Source organism: Plectropomus leopardus, chromosome 12 (genome assembly GCF_008729295.1).
Source record: "Plectropomus leopardus isolate mb chromosome 12, YSFRI_Pleo_2.0, whole genome shotgun sequence".
NCBI classification, from domain to species: Eukaryota; Metazoa; Chordata; class Actinopteri; order Perciformes; family Serranidae; genus Plectropomus; species Plectropomus leopardus.
The window spans coordinates 20,014,384-20,032,384 of NC_056474.1; the positions used below are offsets into that span (position 1 = coordinate 20,014,384).

At 40.3% G+C, this 18,001-nt stretch overlaps 2 protein-coding genes across 2 annotated transcripts in view; one reads left to right on the top strand and one right to left on the bottom strand.

Moving 5' to 3' along the window:
* Positions 1-1,908: 1,908 nt before the first annotated feature.
* Positions 1,909-9,963, top strand: gtf2b (general transcription factor IIB). Its single transcript, XM_042498372.1, has 7 exons — positions 1,909-1,971; positions 3,725-3,837; positions 6,009-6,142; positions 6,715-6,861; positions 7,504-7,633; positions 7,982-8,263; positions 9,457-9,963. The coding sequence occupies exons 1-7, from the start codon at positions 1,955-1,957 to the stop codon at positions 9,588-9,590; spliced, it is 957 nt and encodes a 318-aa protein (XP_042354306.1). The 5' UTR covers positions 1,909-1,954; the 3' UTR covers positions 9,591-9,963.
* Positions 9,964-13,767: 3,804 nt separating this feature from the next.
* The window catches only part of pkn2a (protein kinase N2a), a 31,205-nt gene continuing 26,971 nt past the window's right edge, over positions 13,768-18,001 (bottom strand). Inside the window, exons 16-23 of the mRNA XM_042497407.1 lie at positions 17,577-17,668; positions 17,281-17,457; positions 16,157-16,219; positions 15,993-16,069; positions 15,663-15,805; positions 15,438-15,545; positions 14,545-14,625; positions 13,768-14,457 (exon numbers count right to left, since the gene is read on the bottom strand). Coding sequence (XP_042353341.1) covers positions 14,254-14,457; positions 14,545-14,625; positions 15,438-15,545; positions 15,663-15,805; positions 15,993-16,069; positions 16,157-16,219; positions 17,281-17,457; positions 17,577-17,668 — 945 coding nt within the window. The 3' untranslated portion in view covers positions 13,768-14,253. The remainder of the gene's footprint in view (positions 14,458-14,544; positions 14,626-15,437; positions 15,546-15,662; positions 15,806-15,992; positions 16,070-16,156; positions 16,220-17,280; positions 17,458-17,576; positions 17,669-18,001) is intronic.

Sequence of the window (18,001 nt, forward strand, 5' to 3'; positions counted from 1 at the left end):
TCCATCCTATAGCTGTTGGTCTTTTAGCATGTGAGAGAAACAAATCTATTAGCACACAGTCACTCCTCTTGGATAAGATGCATAGCCTTGGCCAGCAAGTTTGATTTTTTTTTTGTTTTGTTATCTGACTAACTATGCCAAGAACCTGCCTTCAAAAACCTTTGGCCACATTACATCCCCACAAGCAGTGAAAGAGTGTGCCTTTAGCTTTGTGACAAGGAAGTATGTGTTCTGGTGTATTGGGATTAGAGTTGTGCAAGTAAATAGTGCTATAGGAAAATTGCCCTTTTTTAAAAACAGAGATAGGTCTAAAATGTTGCCTGGAGCTCCACATTTTTAACTAATAATAATACAGATAGATGTGAGGCTTTGATGAGTGTAGCTGCTGATCCATCTGACACACTCTTTCGATTTAGCTCCACCTGCTGTTGTCTTGATGCACACTGCCGTTCTTCCCAGATACTGCTGAGGTGATTACAATGCGTTACATTTACATTACAATAATTTATAGTCAACTCGAAATAAGTTTTGTGATAACTTAAGTGCTATAAATAAATCTATGTTGACTACTTCAAACAACTAGTAAGTATTTTGCATTTATACAACAGATATTTCATTTGTAGACAGATGTAGATTTCTTATTCTGTTAAAAGAAAATCTCACCAAATCAAGTGAGTCTTTGTGGCACTGTGTTGTTTCCTTCAGAGGCCTGCGAAGTATGATGCAGAGGAGCGGTCACAGATTGGTACAGAGTCAGAGACACAGGCTGGCACTGTTAAATAACAAGAAGACAGACCTTTTTTTCACTGGGCATCTTAGGATAAATCAGTACAGTTAAGAGATTCATCATTGCTGTACTGAAGTTTTAACTAGTCATTTATATAACTTTGTCATAAAAACTGATATTATTTATCTCAGTTTTATTGTTATGTTAATTACGGGTTTCCTTGTTTCCATGTGGGGCAGCCACACCAACAGTTAATCTTACATTCAGGGGAAATATAAAGTTTGTACCTGTTTGATTGCTGATTAATTCCTTGAATCATTTTCAAGGAACTCTCCCGTAAATAACAGTGTGATTTAGTGCTAAATATAGGGAAAGAATAAACAATGTCCTGTTAATTCACCTCCTATTAATCAGTCCTAATTAATCGTTAGCAACCCAGAGAGTTTCAGTCAGATCAGCTTGTGAGGTATTTTATGTCATCTCATTGGTACTGTATGTAAATTTGTATTGTAGCCTGCTGTTGCTTTGATTGTTTGTCTTTTGCAGTTTTGGGATGTAGCCTGATTTTGGTGATTTGTAGGCACACTGCATAGAAAGGATTTTAAAATAATCTATTAATTTTAGAGCCTTTCATTGCTGTTCTGTTCCCTTGGTCCCTGTTTACTTCCTATCGGTTACCAAGGAAACTATAAAAGGAGGCTACTGCATAAGTCAGCTACAGCATTAACACAAATTCAGCTGCAACATAAACAAGAAATCAGCTACGACATTAACAGGAATTCATTTTTAGCATTAACAAAAAATCAGCCACAGCACTGATGGAACTTCAACTCCAGCATCAACAAATAATCTGCTATTGCATTTACAAAAAAAATTTAAAAAAAAAAATCAGCTACAGCATTAGCAAAAAAAATTAATTATTGCATCAACAAAAAATTCAGCTAATGAAAAAACAAAAACATTCCAACAACAGATCCTGTTGTCAAGGTTGAAAGAGTCTAATTTCGAACATGACCAGATTGTACACTTGATGGTATATCCACAGACGTCTGCATTAATTTGTCAGTGTTACTTTATTAACAAAATGTTGTAAAAGCGGTAAAATATTCCGGTTGGTTTGAGCCTTGTGGCTCACCGTACACCACGGAGCACGTGATCGCAAAAAGTTATAAATAGAGGTACTGCGGGCAATTATTTCTTTGACAAACGGGCGGAGTGAGGAGCGACATGGCGTCGACGAGCCGGTGCGTAGCAACTTTAACTAAATATAGCACCTCTTTCTTCTTCATATGTGGCTCTCAGATTGTCCCTCTGTAAAACATGTCGAATTGGACATGATGAGAGACGCCTGTGATCCTCAAAATAACATCACGCCCTGCCTCGTACCTTTGTACGGATGTATTGTGCTCGGTAACTGCTACTTAGCTAGCTTGCTGGTTAGATGTTGCCAGAAGTCACTGTTCACCGTTACATTGTGCTCGTACTCAATAGCCTCGGTCGGTTATCGTGTTATTCGCGTTGCAGACTTGTTTTGTCGCCCCTTGGGGTCTTCTGTGGTTAACGAAATTATCCAGGCTAGCGTAGTTTGAAGCTGAAACTTGTGCTAAAAACGTAGAGTCTCCGCGGAGTGAGCAGCGTTGGGTTCGTGTCGTTTGTAAACACATTACGGTCCGTTATTGCGCCCAAATAAAGCCATCGTGGACAGCCTCAGCGAGCAAACCCGAGACAAGCTTTGTATACTGTGTCAGGACGAAATGATGATCTGCGCCAAAAACATTGCTTCTCGTTCCTCTTCGGTGTTTTTTTCTCTCACAACCACAATCAGGGGAAGTGCTCCGTTTTTTCAGTGTGTAAATTTGAAGAAAGGGAAAAGTGGAAATGCATATTAATGATCGCGTGACCCTGATTTAATGTACATTAGATCATCTGTTTTGCTTTCGCCACATCATCGTGACGTTTCGGTTGTTGGATGTAATTCAGGAGTCAACGTGTACATGTTGTTATTATCATATTATATATATATATATATGTATATCTGAAACGATCAGTTAGTCCATCCGTAGATCCATCGGCAGATCATTAATCATCAACTATTTTTGATCACTTTTTTTCTTTTGTGTGTGAAAAAAAAAAACCTCAAATAGTCTCTGAGTTTCATGTGATGTTGATCTATACAATTTAATATCTTGGGTATTGTGAACATGTGACTTTAATATCGGAGAACCCTTTTCCCCACGGTTTTTTACTTTTAAAATGCTAAACAATAGATGGAGAAGATAATGGAAAGATTAACCCTTTGAAATCTGGAAATACATAACTTTCCTTATGCTGCTTTCAGACGCTGTCACAAGTAAAGTTTAAACCTTTCTTTCTCTCTTTCTATCCCTTTTTAAACGTATTTTCTTGTATTTTGGTTTGATCAATAGTGATTATGATTGTTAGTTGCAGTCCTAACTATGGCAGTTATCTTCTCATCTACTTTTTGTGCTTTGCCTTCAGGTTGTTTGATGTTGTCTATTAGCTGTTGGCAGTTAATCATGGATTGATATGATGACCCCTACTGGCCTCTGATTTTGTTTTTCTTAATCACTTGATGCACATTTTTAAATTTCCCCGATCCAGCAGCAGCCATTTTTGTGCCTTCAGCCTTCTCGGACAAATTATTTCTTCTCAGCAACAAAAGGGGGAAAGTAAAAGTGAAAGTGAAATATTTATATATAACTGCTGTATTAGGTATTGAAATGATCTGAGCTCTTTTGGTTTTCATTTGCTGTTTCCTCTCGTGAGTGATCTTTAACAAGCCACACACTTGCAGTTTGAATATTCAATTTGTTTTCCAGCTCTTGTAGATGAGACTGTAAAGTGTGTTTTGTGTCGTGACCTCTCTCTCTCTATACCCCACCCTTTGTTTGCGTCTGTCTTCCATTTCCTCCCTTTACTGCCTTTTTCTTGCCTTTAGAGCTGTTTGATCTCTTAACTGCTATTCTGCTTTTTTAGTGGAGATGGTCTGACCCTTCCCAGAGTTCAGTGTCCCAACCACCCTGATGCCATCCTGGTGGAGGACTACAGAGCAGGGGACATGATTTGCCCTGAATGCGGCCTTGTAGTAGGTCAGTATATGCACTACAACATCATGTGCACTTGTGAATAATAGAGCTTTTAGTGTAACAACACATGCTTCTGTTGCATTTTACTTTCCTGTTTTTTTTTCTTTTTATTTACTCCACTCAGTAGACCTCTGTCACAGTCAGATATTCAGCAGATGCTAAACTCTCTCAGCACGTGTCTTCCTGAACCTGTTTGCTTTGGTTTGAGGGCAGCGCGTTTAAAATTTTCATGTGAACATCAGCTGAGTTGACAGGCTACACAAGGACACAGTCTCCAATGTGGGAAAGCTACCTGCAATTATTTAATTTATCAGTAATGCCATCTAACCTGCCAACAGATATTCATCTTCAGGATCTAGCAGCATTGCCACGCCTCCTTAGTTTATGTTGTACTCTGCCAGGTCAAAAAAAAGTGCACTTTGCTTTTTTTGATTAGATTTCACATCTCAGTGGTGATGTGGTTAAAATTCTGGAAAAGAATAACATCAGTGAAGTATTAGAATAAATGTTTAACAGTTATATCTCAGCCTGGTCTGGTGTTTTCATTTATCACCAAGGTGCATACAGTCATGAAAAGCACAGGCAAAGCGTACGAGGAAAAAAAATCTTTCAACATGTGATGCAGACTGTAGGACAAAGCCGCAGGGAACACACAGTTCTCCTCTAATGAGCCCGCTGAGCGGAGACCAGGTCAGGTGAGAGACGAGAGACGCCAGCCGCTGTCTGCTGCGAGCTAAAGTGCCCTCTGTTCCTGCTCCCATAGCTGTGGCTGCCCTCTGAGGAGATGAATGAATGGATGGTATAAAAAAGTCTAACAGGATTAAAATATCAGAAATCTAATCCTCCACCCCGCTGTGCAGCTCCAAGAACAGACAGTCATGATAACTAACTATATACCCTTCCTTTGTCACACCGTTTATCTTTTGTACATCTCAGATTTGATGTACGTGAATGACTGAACATTTGTTCAGATCATGTCTTGTTTCTGACTCACAGCACACAATGATAAGTAATGAAAAACAAGAGAGGGAAGGAAAGACGTTTGTGCAAGATTCAGATTATATTATCGTAGTAAAACTTAAAGTGGGCTGTGGACGAGCTGAAGAAAGAGCGCGGAGATAATGAGACGATATTATTTACAATATTTGAGTTTTAGACGCCGGAAGACATGTTTGCATGAGGGAGTTGTGCTGATATGGAACCATCTTCAGGTTAATTATTCCAGAGGGAGGAGAACAAAGTGGAGACACATAATTTGTGTGCACAAGTTGTTTGTATTTTTAGGTGACTCACACAATGCTGAATAAAATCTGTCACATGTATCAAAGTGCTGTGTCCCATTTCTGAGACTGACTCACTGTTTGACTCACTACAGTTCACCAATCTTGTTTCTGTCAGGGAGGGAAGAAAAAAACCTGTTTCTGAAAAAAAGGTGCAGCCGTCGATGCGCAAGATTGTATTAATGAGTAGTCCCCACATATATGGGTATTTTTTAAAACGTACATAATGTAATAATGAGGGGTTATTTTTAGGCCTCTGATTGGTCGACCCTTCCTCTTATTCCTCTTTGTGTGATTGGGTTACATAGTCATCTGTTGGTTTGGCGTGCTATGATAGCGCTTCAGTTGTGTTTTTGTGTTTTTATTTGGACTCAGATGTTTTTTAAATTTCTTGTGTGGACGTTTTTCTTTGTTTTTTTTTTTTAAAGATGATTTTATCAGGCTTTTTGCCTTAAATGGCAGGACAGCTTAAGTGCGAAACAGGGAGGGAGAGGGGACGACATGCAGCAAAGGGCTGAGGCCGGACTCAAACCCGCAGTGGCGAGGATGTGGCCTCTGTACACGGGGTGCCCCATGTGGACACTTATTTATTTTTGTTTTTTTCCGGGAACATGCGGATATATGTGGGCTAGGCCTAAATCTGGATGCATTTTGCATTTGAAACATGATTTCTTTTGTTGCTGCCGCGGCTAAAAACCATCTCATCAATGTCAAAGATTAAAACAGGCGGCGCTCCATCAGAAACACTTTAACTCTACACTGAAGTACGATATATTTTAAATTCCTACAGCAAATATACCAAGTCGGGCTTTTTGGAATGACGTCAAAGAAAATGATCTTGAGCTATTTCTAGGTTTAATTTCGTACGCATCTCATGCATTTTCCTCTCCTCAGGTGACCGTGTAATTGATGTGGGCTCAGAGTGGAGAACGTTTTCCAACGAGAAAGCCCTCAAAGATCCTTCCAGAGTGGGAGACGCCCAGAACCCGCTGCTGAACGGCGGCGACCTAACCACCATGATTGGCAAGGTGAGAGACGGTCGTGTTAAAAATGAACCTTGTTTCCCGCGTTCTGTTAAAATCACAGTTGTTTTCAAATGTTAATGATAATTGTTGGAAAGTTTGAATATTTTTTGATTATTTCATGTTCGGATGGTATGCTGAAACATTAATGGCATTTACAGTTTTGATAATTATTTCAGCATTTTAATCATTGAGATTAAAGTGGAGATAGACGAAATAGAAGTTTTTGCTTTAACTAATCATTATGAAATAAACGTTGATTGCACAGTGTAAAAACTATGGAATAATGACACATTTGGCGTTCAGACTGGTTCCCCATAAATTTGGCTTTTACTGTGCAGTTGTTAAGGCCGATGGTTGCAATCTCCCTGGAAAACGAAGGCTCCATTTACGGCAAACGGAAGTGCCCTTGTAGCTTTCTCTAGTCACCAAAGTGGCGATGTAAGAGACATCAGTGACGCTGTCTGTGAACGTCTGCCGCAATCACAGTAAACCAAGTCCTGAAAAATGACTATGGTATGTCTTGGACTAAGACTACAGTGAGATTTCCTGGTTAACGCCCACCGTTTCCTCCACAGGGAACTGGCGCTGCTAGTTTTGATGAGTTTGGTAACTCGAAGTATCAGAACCGGCGAACCATGAGCAGCTCTGACCGGGCCATGCTCAACGCCTTCAAAGAAATCAGCACCATGGCAGATCGCATCAACCTGCCAAGGAACATCATAGTAAGTTTGTTTTTTTTTAAATATGATTGTGTAATGTACTTTTTCGAAATATTATCCTATTAGGTGTGAAACAAGCTGTGAAACAAAAAGAGCCAAAACAAGCTGTAATACCTGCATCATACTAAACGCTCTCACACACAGAGAGAAAAGAAAATCATGCATTTGAAGGCAAAAACACAGTTAGAAAGGGAGCAAAAGAAACTGGAAGTGAACTTGATTCTATGGTAATTCTGTGTAATTCTGTGGTTTATCATTGAGGAGGAAACTAAAGTGCAGGCTGCAGTTCTGCTGAAGTTTACACACGTGTGGGCTGAGGACGCCTTCATACGCGTGTTTTTGTGTAAAAGGCGTCTAAAAACTGCAGTTTTGTTCTCTTACTATTTATTTAATCTATTTTTTATAGATGTCAAACTTTTACAAAAAACATTTATTTTGGATTTATAAAGACAAAAACCATTTAATCCCTACTCTCGGAACAAAACCCTGAAACTTGGTTGAATTTCGGAACAGTTTCGTTGTACATCTGCAGTAATAAAGTGTCTTATATCTTAGGTCTTACGTCTTGGGAAGATTGATGTTAAGACCTTTATTGAGAGGATGCAAATTAATTGTTTTCTGTAAATTAATGTTTTTGCTCTGCAGGACAGAACAAACAATTTATTCAAGCAGGTTTATGAACAGAAGAGCCTGAAGGGGCGAGCCAACGATGCCATCGCTTCGGCCTGTCTCTACATCGCCTGCAGACAGGAAGGCGTGCCACGAACATTTAAAGGTCAGAGGAAACGGTTTATTTTATTGTAAAATTTTGAGCTATCTGCCGTATTATTGAAGTTGCGACTGCTCTTTAGGAATAATTGTTGGTACAAAATCACCTACGGTGGCTAAAATGTTTTCACCATCTCGTGTTAGGAGAGGAAGTTATAGTTTGCGGATTATTTATCCTCTTGCCTCCCCGATGCTGTTTTGTCTGGCCGGTAAAAACATTTCACGACAGGGCGACCTCTGGCTCAACATATAGACCGAGTCCTCAAAGTCACAAAAGAGATTCACCAAAGAAAGAAAAAAAGCGGAGAATTTCTTCGACGTCTAAACGAGTTTCGCCCTCTCCCTCCCTCCACAGAGATTTGCGCTGTCTCGCGGATCTCCAAGAAGGAGATCGGCAGGTGCTTCAAGCTGATCCTGAAGGCGCTGGAGACCAGCGTGGACCTCATCACCACCGGAGACTTCATGTCCCGCTTCTGCTCAAACCTCGGTTTACCCAAACAGGTGCAGATGGCGGCCACCTTCATCGCCAGGAAGGCCGTGGAGCTCGACCTGGTGCCCGGCAGGAGCCCCATCTCAGTGGCTGCTGCAGCCATCTACATGGCCTCCCAGGCCTCGGCCGAGAAGAAGACCCAAAAAGGTGAGTGATGAGGCTGTATCTCAATGACAGTTATTTTCCACAGTTATAAGATCACAGTGCATTTCTTGAGAACCAAAAAAGTTCTCATGCAATGGACACCTTCACTACTCCAGGAAATAGGACGAACCTTAGTAACGACTTAGCAATGGGAGATATTTGTTGTCGGCCGAGCTCACAGAACCCTTTTGCAAAGATAGGAGTCCGAATTATCTCCTTACGGATAGTATAGTTTAAGAGAGACAGAAAAGGGGGGAGGGGGGGTGACAAACAGCAAAGGGCTGCAGGTCGGACTTGAACCTGGGCCGCTGTAAAGGTCTCAGTCTTTAAGGGGGCACAGTCTACAGAATCCTGCTTTTACTCAGACCACAGTATAGATCCTCATGTACTTCAGAGGTTGTCATTCTGGACTTTCTGACCTGTTAAAAATCTACACTAAACCAGATTGGAACGCAGCCCGTGGACAGTTAAACTTGACTGAACAACAAACTCGCCGTGTATTCACTGAGAACATGTCCAGTATATCGACGGTTAAACCAATGTTAAGTTATTGAAGCTTTAATTTGTCAGTTTTATTGTGTGTGTGTGTGTGTGTGTGTGTGTCTCTCTGTGTGGGTGTGCGGGGGGGGGGTCTGATGGTCAGGGCTGAGAGGCACAACGTACAGACAGCAGAGTAGAGCAGCGCGCAGGTCCAGGATAAAGCAAAAGAGGGGTACGAAGTTAGCCTGTGTAGTAAGTTTATGAAATGTTTGAGATTGTTGATTTCTAACAGTGTTTACCAACGTTCAGACCTCTTGATTTAGTTCATTTAATGATAAACTTCATCTCCCTCAGTGTTCTTTAGTGTTATTGTAGCTGATTTGTTAAAACCCAGAAAACTTTATCCTCATTTTTTCCTCATTCAACTAATTAAAAAATAAATAAATAGATTAAAAAACAGAAAAAATTGAGGTCTGAACTGAACTGTGGACTTTTTTACGCCACTATTTAAGAGAAATGCTTAAAGCTGACAGACGGCAATACTAATGACCAGGATGGTTGTGTCCCTCTAGCTTCAGATATAATGATTTTCAGCTCAAACTTTCTCTAAATTGATTTAAAAAATCTGTCATTTTATTTCCCACTTTGTTTGCACTTTTGAGGATGCAGTAGCTTTCAGATTCATGAGTTGAAACATGTCACCGATGCCTCCACAGAAATCGGGGATATCGCCGGCGTCGCAGACGTTACGATCAGACAGTCGTACCGACTCATCTACCCACGTGCTGCAGAACTCTTCCCTCCAGACTTCAAATTCGACACACCGGTCGACAAACTGCCCCAACTGTGAGGACGCAATCCCAACACAGTGACGATGTTTTCTGCTGTACTTACAGGACTGTGTTCTCCTTTTTTTAAAAAAAAATCATATTTGTGTTGGATTTGGAAGATTTCTCTTGTCCCTCCTAAGACTCGGAGCCGTCGTCGAGGCGCCCTCACAGGAATATAACGGACACATTCCAGTGCTTAAATAAACGGCTTGCAGACTGTACTTACAGTATTTCATTTGCTTGTATATACTGTATCATGTATATATGTCCAAGTGGGAAAATGTAATTGATGCTTGCAATTTTAGGCCGGTTTCATACTGTATACATAAAACTTTGTTTTTGTAGAAAAATGACCTGGTTCTATTTTGTTAGTTTGTTTGAACTGTTCTAAGTAATTTAAACAAGAAAATAAAAGATTTTCACTAAAGCATGGTAATCGGCTCATGGTCTGAATAACAGTAAACGTTTGTTGATATAAAAGCTGTTTTACTATTCTGCTCGTGTACTTTAAAAGAACGGAAACTCCACAGCCTCTTTGTGAGCACTTAAGGTACAAGGTAGATTCATGAGTCATTTTTTAAAACATAGTTTAAAAATGAAATGAAGATTTATTCTTTGATCCTGCTACATCATTTGGAAGCACACACTGACTGGAAACATCACAAACTGGCATGGTCCGTGCACGGCCCGGACAGGAAGGCCCTACAGCGGGTGATTAAAACTGCCCACAACATCACTGGTTCCCATCTGCAGAGCATCAGTGACCTCGGTGAAGTGAGGCGTCTGCACAGAGCCCAAAGGATAAAAAAAAAAAGATACAGACGTATCTGCTGCAGAAGCACCAAACTACAGAGCAACTTCTCTGTCCAGGCTGTGAGACTCAACTCCGACTGCAAAAGATGCAGCACGATTTAGGGTCAACTTTAATTTCATTTCTTCTTAAACCACGTTTAAGAAAAATGTCAATAAATGTACCTTGTACCTTGTCTGCGCACTAGTCATGTCAAATCATTTTTTAAGCACTTTTGACTTCATGGGAGGAGCATACAGCTTTAAATGTCTGTATTTTGTAGTTATTTTGCCACCGTTTTTTGAAGAAAACATGACTTCTAAACCCGCGGGTGATTAATATTTCTTTACAAAACTTAAAAAAAAAAACAACTTTTTTTTCCATAAAGAAAACTAATTGGAATGGCATGTTTTTTTTTGTTTTGTTTTTTTTTAAGTATTTTTTTCTTCTTTATTTTTGGTGATTTATTTTTCTTTATTTTTAGGCGAATTTTATAGAAGACTAAGAACGTGGGGGTGGTATTATTATTATTACTATTTATTTTGGAAAGCACAAAATGACGCAATTTATTATAACCAGAAATTATCGTTGGATTTTCTAACTTCCGACGGTGAGTTTGAATCTTACGCAAGTGCCGCAAGAAAAAAAAGGTCATTGAAAAGTCATGGAAAAGTTTTGAAATGGTGTCCATGAAAATGTGTGGGAGCCCTAATATACAGGGATTCCCTCGTGCTCCCACGTGAAACAGTGAACAGGTGAGTGTCGCTGCGTCATTTACCGCGTTTAAACGTTGATCGTTGCAGGTTGATTTTCACGGTCCAGTCCGATGATACTTGTGATGGCGGTCCAAAAATATTACGAGTAACAACAAAAAATACTTTAAACAAACAAAAGCGGTTTAAAACCCGTGTGCTGGCGTTTTCCCGAGTGGACTGACTGAAGACACCTGGGACACTGTCCTAATTATCCCCCGTCCGGAGGGCTTCAAAATAAGAGCACAAAGATAAAAAATATATACTTCTCACCTAACCATGTACAGAAACTAAGGCATAGTTCAAAACGTGTTGGGCTCAGTTATCTTTTGTTTTGATAAACAAAAATGTCTCCTTCATATGTGATGGTAAAAAAAAAAACTACACACTGACGCATATTACCTCATGTCCATGGCTACAGAAATTAAATTTGCAGTTTTGTTACATTTTGGGGAAGGTTAGCCACAGAAGATTACTGTAAAAAAAAATATTACACACAAAACTCCATGACCTTTCCAGAACTTTCCATGATTTTCACTAATTCCACACCAGCTTGACTATGTTAAGTTGTTTTTTCAGCAAGTTAGTTATGAATATTATATAACATTTCTGTCAAAAGATGCCCTCAAATCCTCCACACTGGACCTTTGAATACAAGACCTCCTTAAAAGACTCCACAGTGAAGAAAAGGTACAAATAAAAGCACAGCCACTATTACAAATGTTTAATTTGTGCATCATGATGGGCGACAAACAGCTGCAGAAATGCCTTTTCTTTTTACACCGGGGTGAACAGTTAACAGCTGTGAGACTTGAGCATTGGTGTACCATCCATAAAGTTTCCATCTGTTCTGGCGACAACATGCACAAGCAAAGAATAAAAAAAACAAAAAAAAAACTTTGTACAATCTATTTCCATCATTAAGAAATGTAGATAATTAAAAACTATTGATAAAATTAGTGCTTTCAGCTTAATTGTGTACATACAGTATGTATATATAATATACCCTGCCCTCCCCTGTAGTGATTCATATCAACAAGTCTCCAACATTTGAGTCCGTGTGTGACATGCAAACTGACAAAGTCATCAGCTGGTTCCACTGTGCCGGACTGATCGCAGAGCAGCGTGGGAAACATTTTGACAACAATCTAGAGTTACTGAGTTTCGCATGTTCTCCACCCACCCACCCCAAAAAAACGCTCAGCACTTTTGAAGGATTGCTGCACAACACATCTTCACTTTAGCTGTCAGCCCATCAATCAGATTATCTTTTATTATATCTTTTTTTTTTTTTTTTTTTTTTTAACCATTGAGGAATTTGTTTCTCTGCTGCTTCAAGAGGGACAGGATGAATTTGGTTTTAGTAGCTTTTGACTGTGCGACTCACTTTAGTGTTTTCACTTTGACTGAGGTAACAAGGAAATGCTATCAGGTTCTCAAGTAGCCACTCAATGAGGAAAAAAACAAACAACTGGAATCCAATTGAACTAAAAAAAAATCTGATTTTATTGCTCCAAAAGATACTGCAATACCAAGCAGCACTTTGATTTTTAGGACTGAGTTCAGCTGAATGTCAACCTCAAGCTACAGAGCCACTAGAAGGCATCAGAAAAAAAAAATTACTTCTTGTGGCCAAAATGTATTTTTAATCATCAGCTCATGTTCATATAAAACTAGTTATGGTGGTTAATTTAACACTGGATGGACTGCTGTTTTATACTAAAGAGTATTGCTATTATTATTATTATTATGAGGGTTTTTGTTTGCAGACATGGAAGCAAAGACCGAAAAAACTTGAGGTGACAATTCACACCAAAATCAAAAATACACATTTTTCCTCTTACCTGAAGGGCAATTTATCAATTTCGATTGTTTTGGTGTGAGGTGCAGAGAGCTGAAGATATCATCTGGAGACACTAGATGGCACTCAGCTTGTGCTGCTCAAAGCGCCAAAAAAATACAATGTCTCTTTTCCAGAAATCAGGACCTAGTAACTTGAGATAATCCACAGACCTTGTTGTGAGCAGTTTCATGTAGGAACTATTTTCTTTCTACTGACCCTACACCCGCCAACCGTAACAATGCGCAGAAAGAAGCAGCTTCCACTCATGACTGCTCCTGACGGCGTGAGATGTAAACATTTATTGTGTCTTTTGCAGCTGAGCTGAAACGTCAGCTAGCTCAGTGGTGCTAAATGAGCTAGTCACGAATTCTGGAAAGAGACAGTCCTGTTGAGTTTTTCAAATGTATTTTTTTGTGCTTTGAGCGCCACAAGCCGAGTGACATCTAGTTCCATTATTTTGGAGAGAAGGCGAACATCTCTACGGCTGATATCCTCAACACTCTGCACCAAAACATGGTGGAATGAGGAAAAATATGTTTCTGACTTTAGGATAAATTATCCCATGAAAACAGGTTGCAGACAAAGACCAGACCCCTAAGACAAACAGAACTGTAGTGTGAAGACTTTGACTTCAAGTCAAGAAGCAGCAGTTAGTAGTCAAGATGTTTGTTGTAGTGGACAGCTCAGTGAGGACACTTTGAGCACTTCAAACTCACTGGACAGCCGGCAGAAATGTCAACGTTAACAGTGAGATAAAATGTCCTTAGGCTGTGGCAGGGGCTTCGCAAATAAAGAAAGAAAAAGCACAACAATAAAATATACGACTGAATATAATCTGTACAGATCAATAAACTGAAGACAGTGACACTGGATAACATGATTGTGATGTTGCCCTCTTCTCAGAGTTCATATGAAAACATTCTCAGTGGTCAGACAATGGACACGACGACAACGTGAGCGGGAGGATGAAGCATCCCTCCTCTTCACTCTCCAACAACAGAGTTTTGTTTGTTTTCTTTATCTTAAAAAAAAAAAAAAGTTCTTCATGTGGATTAAAAAATAACTGGGGATCCTCAGGAGGCTTTCGGACTTTTTTCTTCTCAATGGCACAGAGTTTTGCCCGAAGGCTCAGGGAGCCGCATTCGTTGCTCCTCAATGTTTTGGGCAAGGAAGAGGAAAGTTTTAAAATGATGTGAGCTACAGTCATTGCTGTGTTGGTTCACAGTGTGTGTGTGTGTGTGTGTGTGTCTGTGTGCGTGTGTGTGTGTGTGTGTGTGTAGACGGGGCGTCAGGTGAAGCTAACACCAGTCAGCGATGTAATCAAAGTCAGAGAACATGTTCTGCTCGTCGGAGTTCAGCGCTCGGGGTTCCCTGGGCGGGGTTAAGATCGGAGCCTCTGAGGTAAATTCATCGTCGAAATTGCTGACGTCGTTGGCACCCTGAATCGTCGGCACGAACGGCGGCTTCACCTTCTTAGCCAACAGTCCGTTCCAATCCATGTTCTGCCGACAAACAGAGAGGGTCGCATTAGTGGGGTTTTTAGTTATTCATTACAAAACAGTTGTGCAAATTCTGTTTTTGTTTCTCACCCTGAAGAATAGATGTTTCTTGACCTCCTCTGCGTCCCTTTCTCCCGCTCCCAGTCGCCGTTCTGGACTCCTCCTCAAAAGCTAAACACAAAGAGAAGCAGAAAATATAGAAATTACAGGGTTTTTACTGGCATGTTTCATGCCCTCAACTGGCTCATGGTAACACTTTTTACAAGAAAACAAAGATATGATTAAAATAATGGATATTAAATGTTCATCTGTCCCGGTAATATTTGTTCTTTAAGTACTCTTAAGTACTAAATATTACATGACTAGGTTAAAGAAGTACTTCATCAACAAAATCCGTGTTACATGGCATATGTCATTGGAAATTTCTCGCATGTCTCCATGGAAAAAGGCGAATTTATTGATGTATTGATTGGGGTCCACGTTTCACAACAACAAAACTGTACAAAACAGTTAAAAAACTCTTACACAACTTGTACAGTATAATCCAAGTCGCATTTCTCAAGATGAATGCTCAGTACTTTCCAAACACATTCATTTTTACTAAAAAAAACCCCAAAACATTTCTTTCTCTTAGGCAGTTTAGTGAGCGTCACACAGCACAGCACCAACACGTCTGCATAATGCTGGAGTTGTTGTTACAGATGGCAGAAAACGTGAGGTTTTCATGAGGACGTGGGTTTTGTTGAGGGCTGGACGTTGCCGTCTCATAATTCTCTGCACACGAGAAACCCTGAAATATGAAGCTGATGCACCATGAGGACACACTCTGGTCATTTACTGAATGAAATCGTCTCATCCTCGTCAAAGTGAGGATTTGTCGGGAGAGAAACACAAGCACACTTTGCACTGTGGTGATTATTCAGCTGTTCTAAATCTGTTCACATTAAGACTGATCCCTTCCTTCTCAGTCTATCTTTACGTACCCTCCTCATGATGGAGATGGCCTCTGTCGAGAGGAACCGTGGGTAGCGGACTTCGTCGTTGACGATGCTGTCAAACACCTCCTCCTCATCGTCGCCGGGGAAGGGTGACTGAAAAGAGACGTGCCAAGATGAAAAAGTTGGAGACGTGACAGCGGCATCTGAATGTGAATCACTGACAAAATGTACCCAACGCTACTGAATCTTTACTGAACAACACGCACTCACCTCCCCAACCAGCATCTCAAAGATGAGGACGCCGAGCCCCCACCAGTCCACAGCACGAGTGTACGACGTTTCAGTCAAAACCTCAGGGGCTAGAAACTCTGGCGTGCCGCAAAACGTGCTGGTGCGATCCCTGAAACCCATTCCTGAAGGCAAAGCAGATAATGTTTAATAAAGGACCAATCCTCCGAAAACTATTATTATGTCCCTTTTAATCCATCACTGATAATGTTGAAAATATTCCATTTTAATTTTCAAGCTGCATTATATTGATCTCTTGTAGTTTTTTTGTTTAATCTCAAGCCTTTAGAATCGTGTGGTTCTCAAATTTACCTTCTTTGCAAAGCCCAAAGTCGGCAATCTTCACATAGCCCTCTGTGTCCAGGAGCAGGTTATCCAGCTTCAAATCTCTGTGAATTAAAAGAGTTTATAAGACGCCGTGTTCCTGAGAGATGAAGGTTGGAGTCAAATGACTTCATATGAATCAAAATGCTTACCTGTACACAATCTTATGGTCATGTAAGAACTGCAAACCCAACACGACACAGGCTGCATAAAATCTGCAAGGGAACAAAACACCCATTTTATTACACAACTTGAGTCTCACTGAAGGGGGTAGAGAGGATTGAAAGTAATTTATTCTGACATGGAAATTATCTCTGTGCTGCTAAATGCAAGCAGAAAATAAAGCTTTCAAAGAATACCTATCTGACCCTGTTATATTATCTGTGAAGAAGTTGTTTTTCCTTGTCCACGATGAAATAAAAATCCAAATCTGCAGAAAATTCCTGATGAATTTAAAACATTTAAAAACAGCAATACTATATCAAAACATCCGTTCAAAACTCTCACACAACTCATGCAGTATAATCCAAGTGTCATTAATTCAGTCGTACGCTCAGTACTTCCCAAACAGGCCTTTTCTGACAGGGAGGAGAACCCACTGCTCTTCAGAGCCAGACTACCTTAAAAAAAACAACTGATTTTTACCTCGCTGAACACAGGAGCTGCTGCTCTAACGCTGCCTCGATCAGTTAGTTAGTTTTATTGTGTGACTTTGGTGTTTTAAAGGCTTAGTTTGGATTTACCAAAGTCACACAATGACACAAACGAACTAACTGATTGAGGCAGCGTTAGAGCAGCAGCTCCTGTGTTCAGCGAGGTACAGATCACAGTTTTTGTCAGCGGGGTCTGGCTTTGATGAGATCACAGATGAGTTTCACTTTAGTTCAGTTCCCGGTCAAAAAAGACTGTTTGGGAAGTACTGAGCATAAGTTTGGATAAATGGGACTTGGTTTATACTGCATGAGCTGTGAGAGTTTGTAAATGGATATTTCGATAGAGGGGTACCCTATGACAAGTTTTCTTTGTTGTATTCTTTGTTCACCGAGGAGGCATGTTTTAAAAAACCTTTTCTTTCTGAATTCAGTCTGCTCAGTGGTGAGTGACATACAAATGATCATTCTGCAGGTGACGTTTTCCTTTGATGGAGTTTACAGCATAAATGAACGCCACAGCCCACCGATGATGAAGGCGTGAATCAAACAAGACACATGACCCTGATCGACTACAGTTCACTGGCTGAGAACGTATGGTCAGGTTTTGACATTTAGACACTCACACGGCCCGGGGCTCGGAGAAAACGTCGGCGTGGATGTGCATCATCAGGTCGCCTCCTGCTGCGTACTCCATGACAAAACAAACATGCTCCTGCGTCTGGAAACACGCAAACAGGTTGACCAGGAACGGGTGGCGGACGCTGTTCACCGTTTCGAAAATCCTCTTCTCACACATCAGACTGTCAAAGAGAGGAGGACCACTTTTATAACAAACTAAATGTTCGATCCATTTCCATCAGCAGTCTTGCAGTATTTTTTGGCAGAGTCACCAGTCTGAGCATAAACTTTGAGTGTTTACCTGTCCACCTCGTCACGAGCCACAATGTCTCCCTTCTTCAGTGCTTTGATAGCAAACATTTCCCCCGTGCTTTTATATTCTGCTAACAACACCTGAAGAGGGGAAGCAGAGGAGAGGGACACTTACAAGTTGAGATCAAATGAAAAAAAATGGCTTTTTACCCCTTTTTATCACATACACGCTCATATTGTGCACCTACTTAACAATGTAGTAGTACGCTAATTAGAGTGAGTTAAGTTAATCTAAGTTTTGCCAACAGGTTTGTGCAAGTCTAAAGTTAAACAGAGTATTAGTTTCAGTGTTTTAACATTTGTAACATTATAAATGTGGACTTTAACACAGAAGAGCTGAACTCATTTTGACAACGAGAAAAACTGAAATATAGATGCAAAGAGAAAAAAAAATGTGACAATTAAGACCTCAAA

What these genes read in the sequence shown, in the direction of transcription:
- gtf2b (XM_042498372.1), top strand. An exon ending in TAACCACCATGATTGGCAAG is followed by an intron (nt 6,143 to 6,714) that starts GTGAGAGACGGT and finishes TTTCCTCCACAG; the next exon opens with GGAACTGGCGCTGCTAGTTT. An exon ending in CGTGCCACGAACATTTAAAG is followed by an intron (nt 7,634 to 7,981) that starts GTCAGAGGAAAC and finishes CTCCCTCCACAG; the next exon opens with AGATTTGCGCTGTCTCGCGG.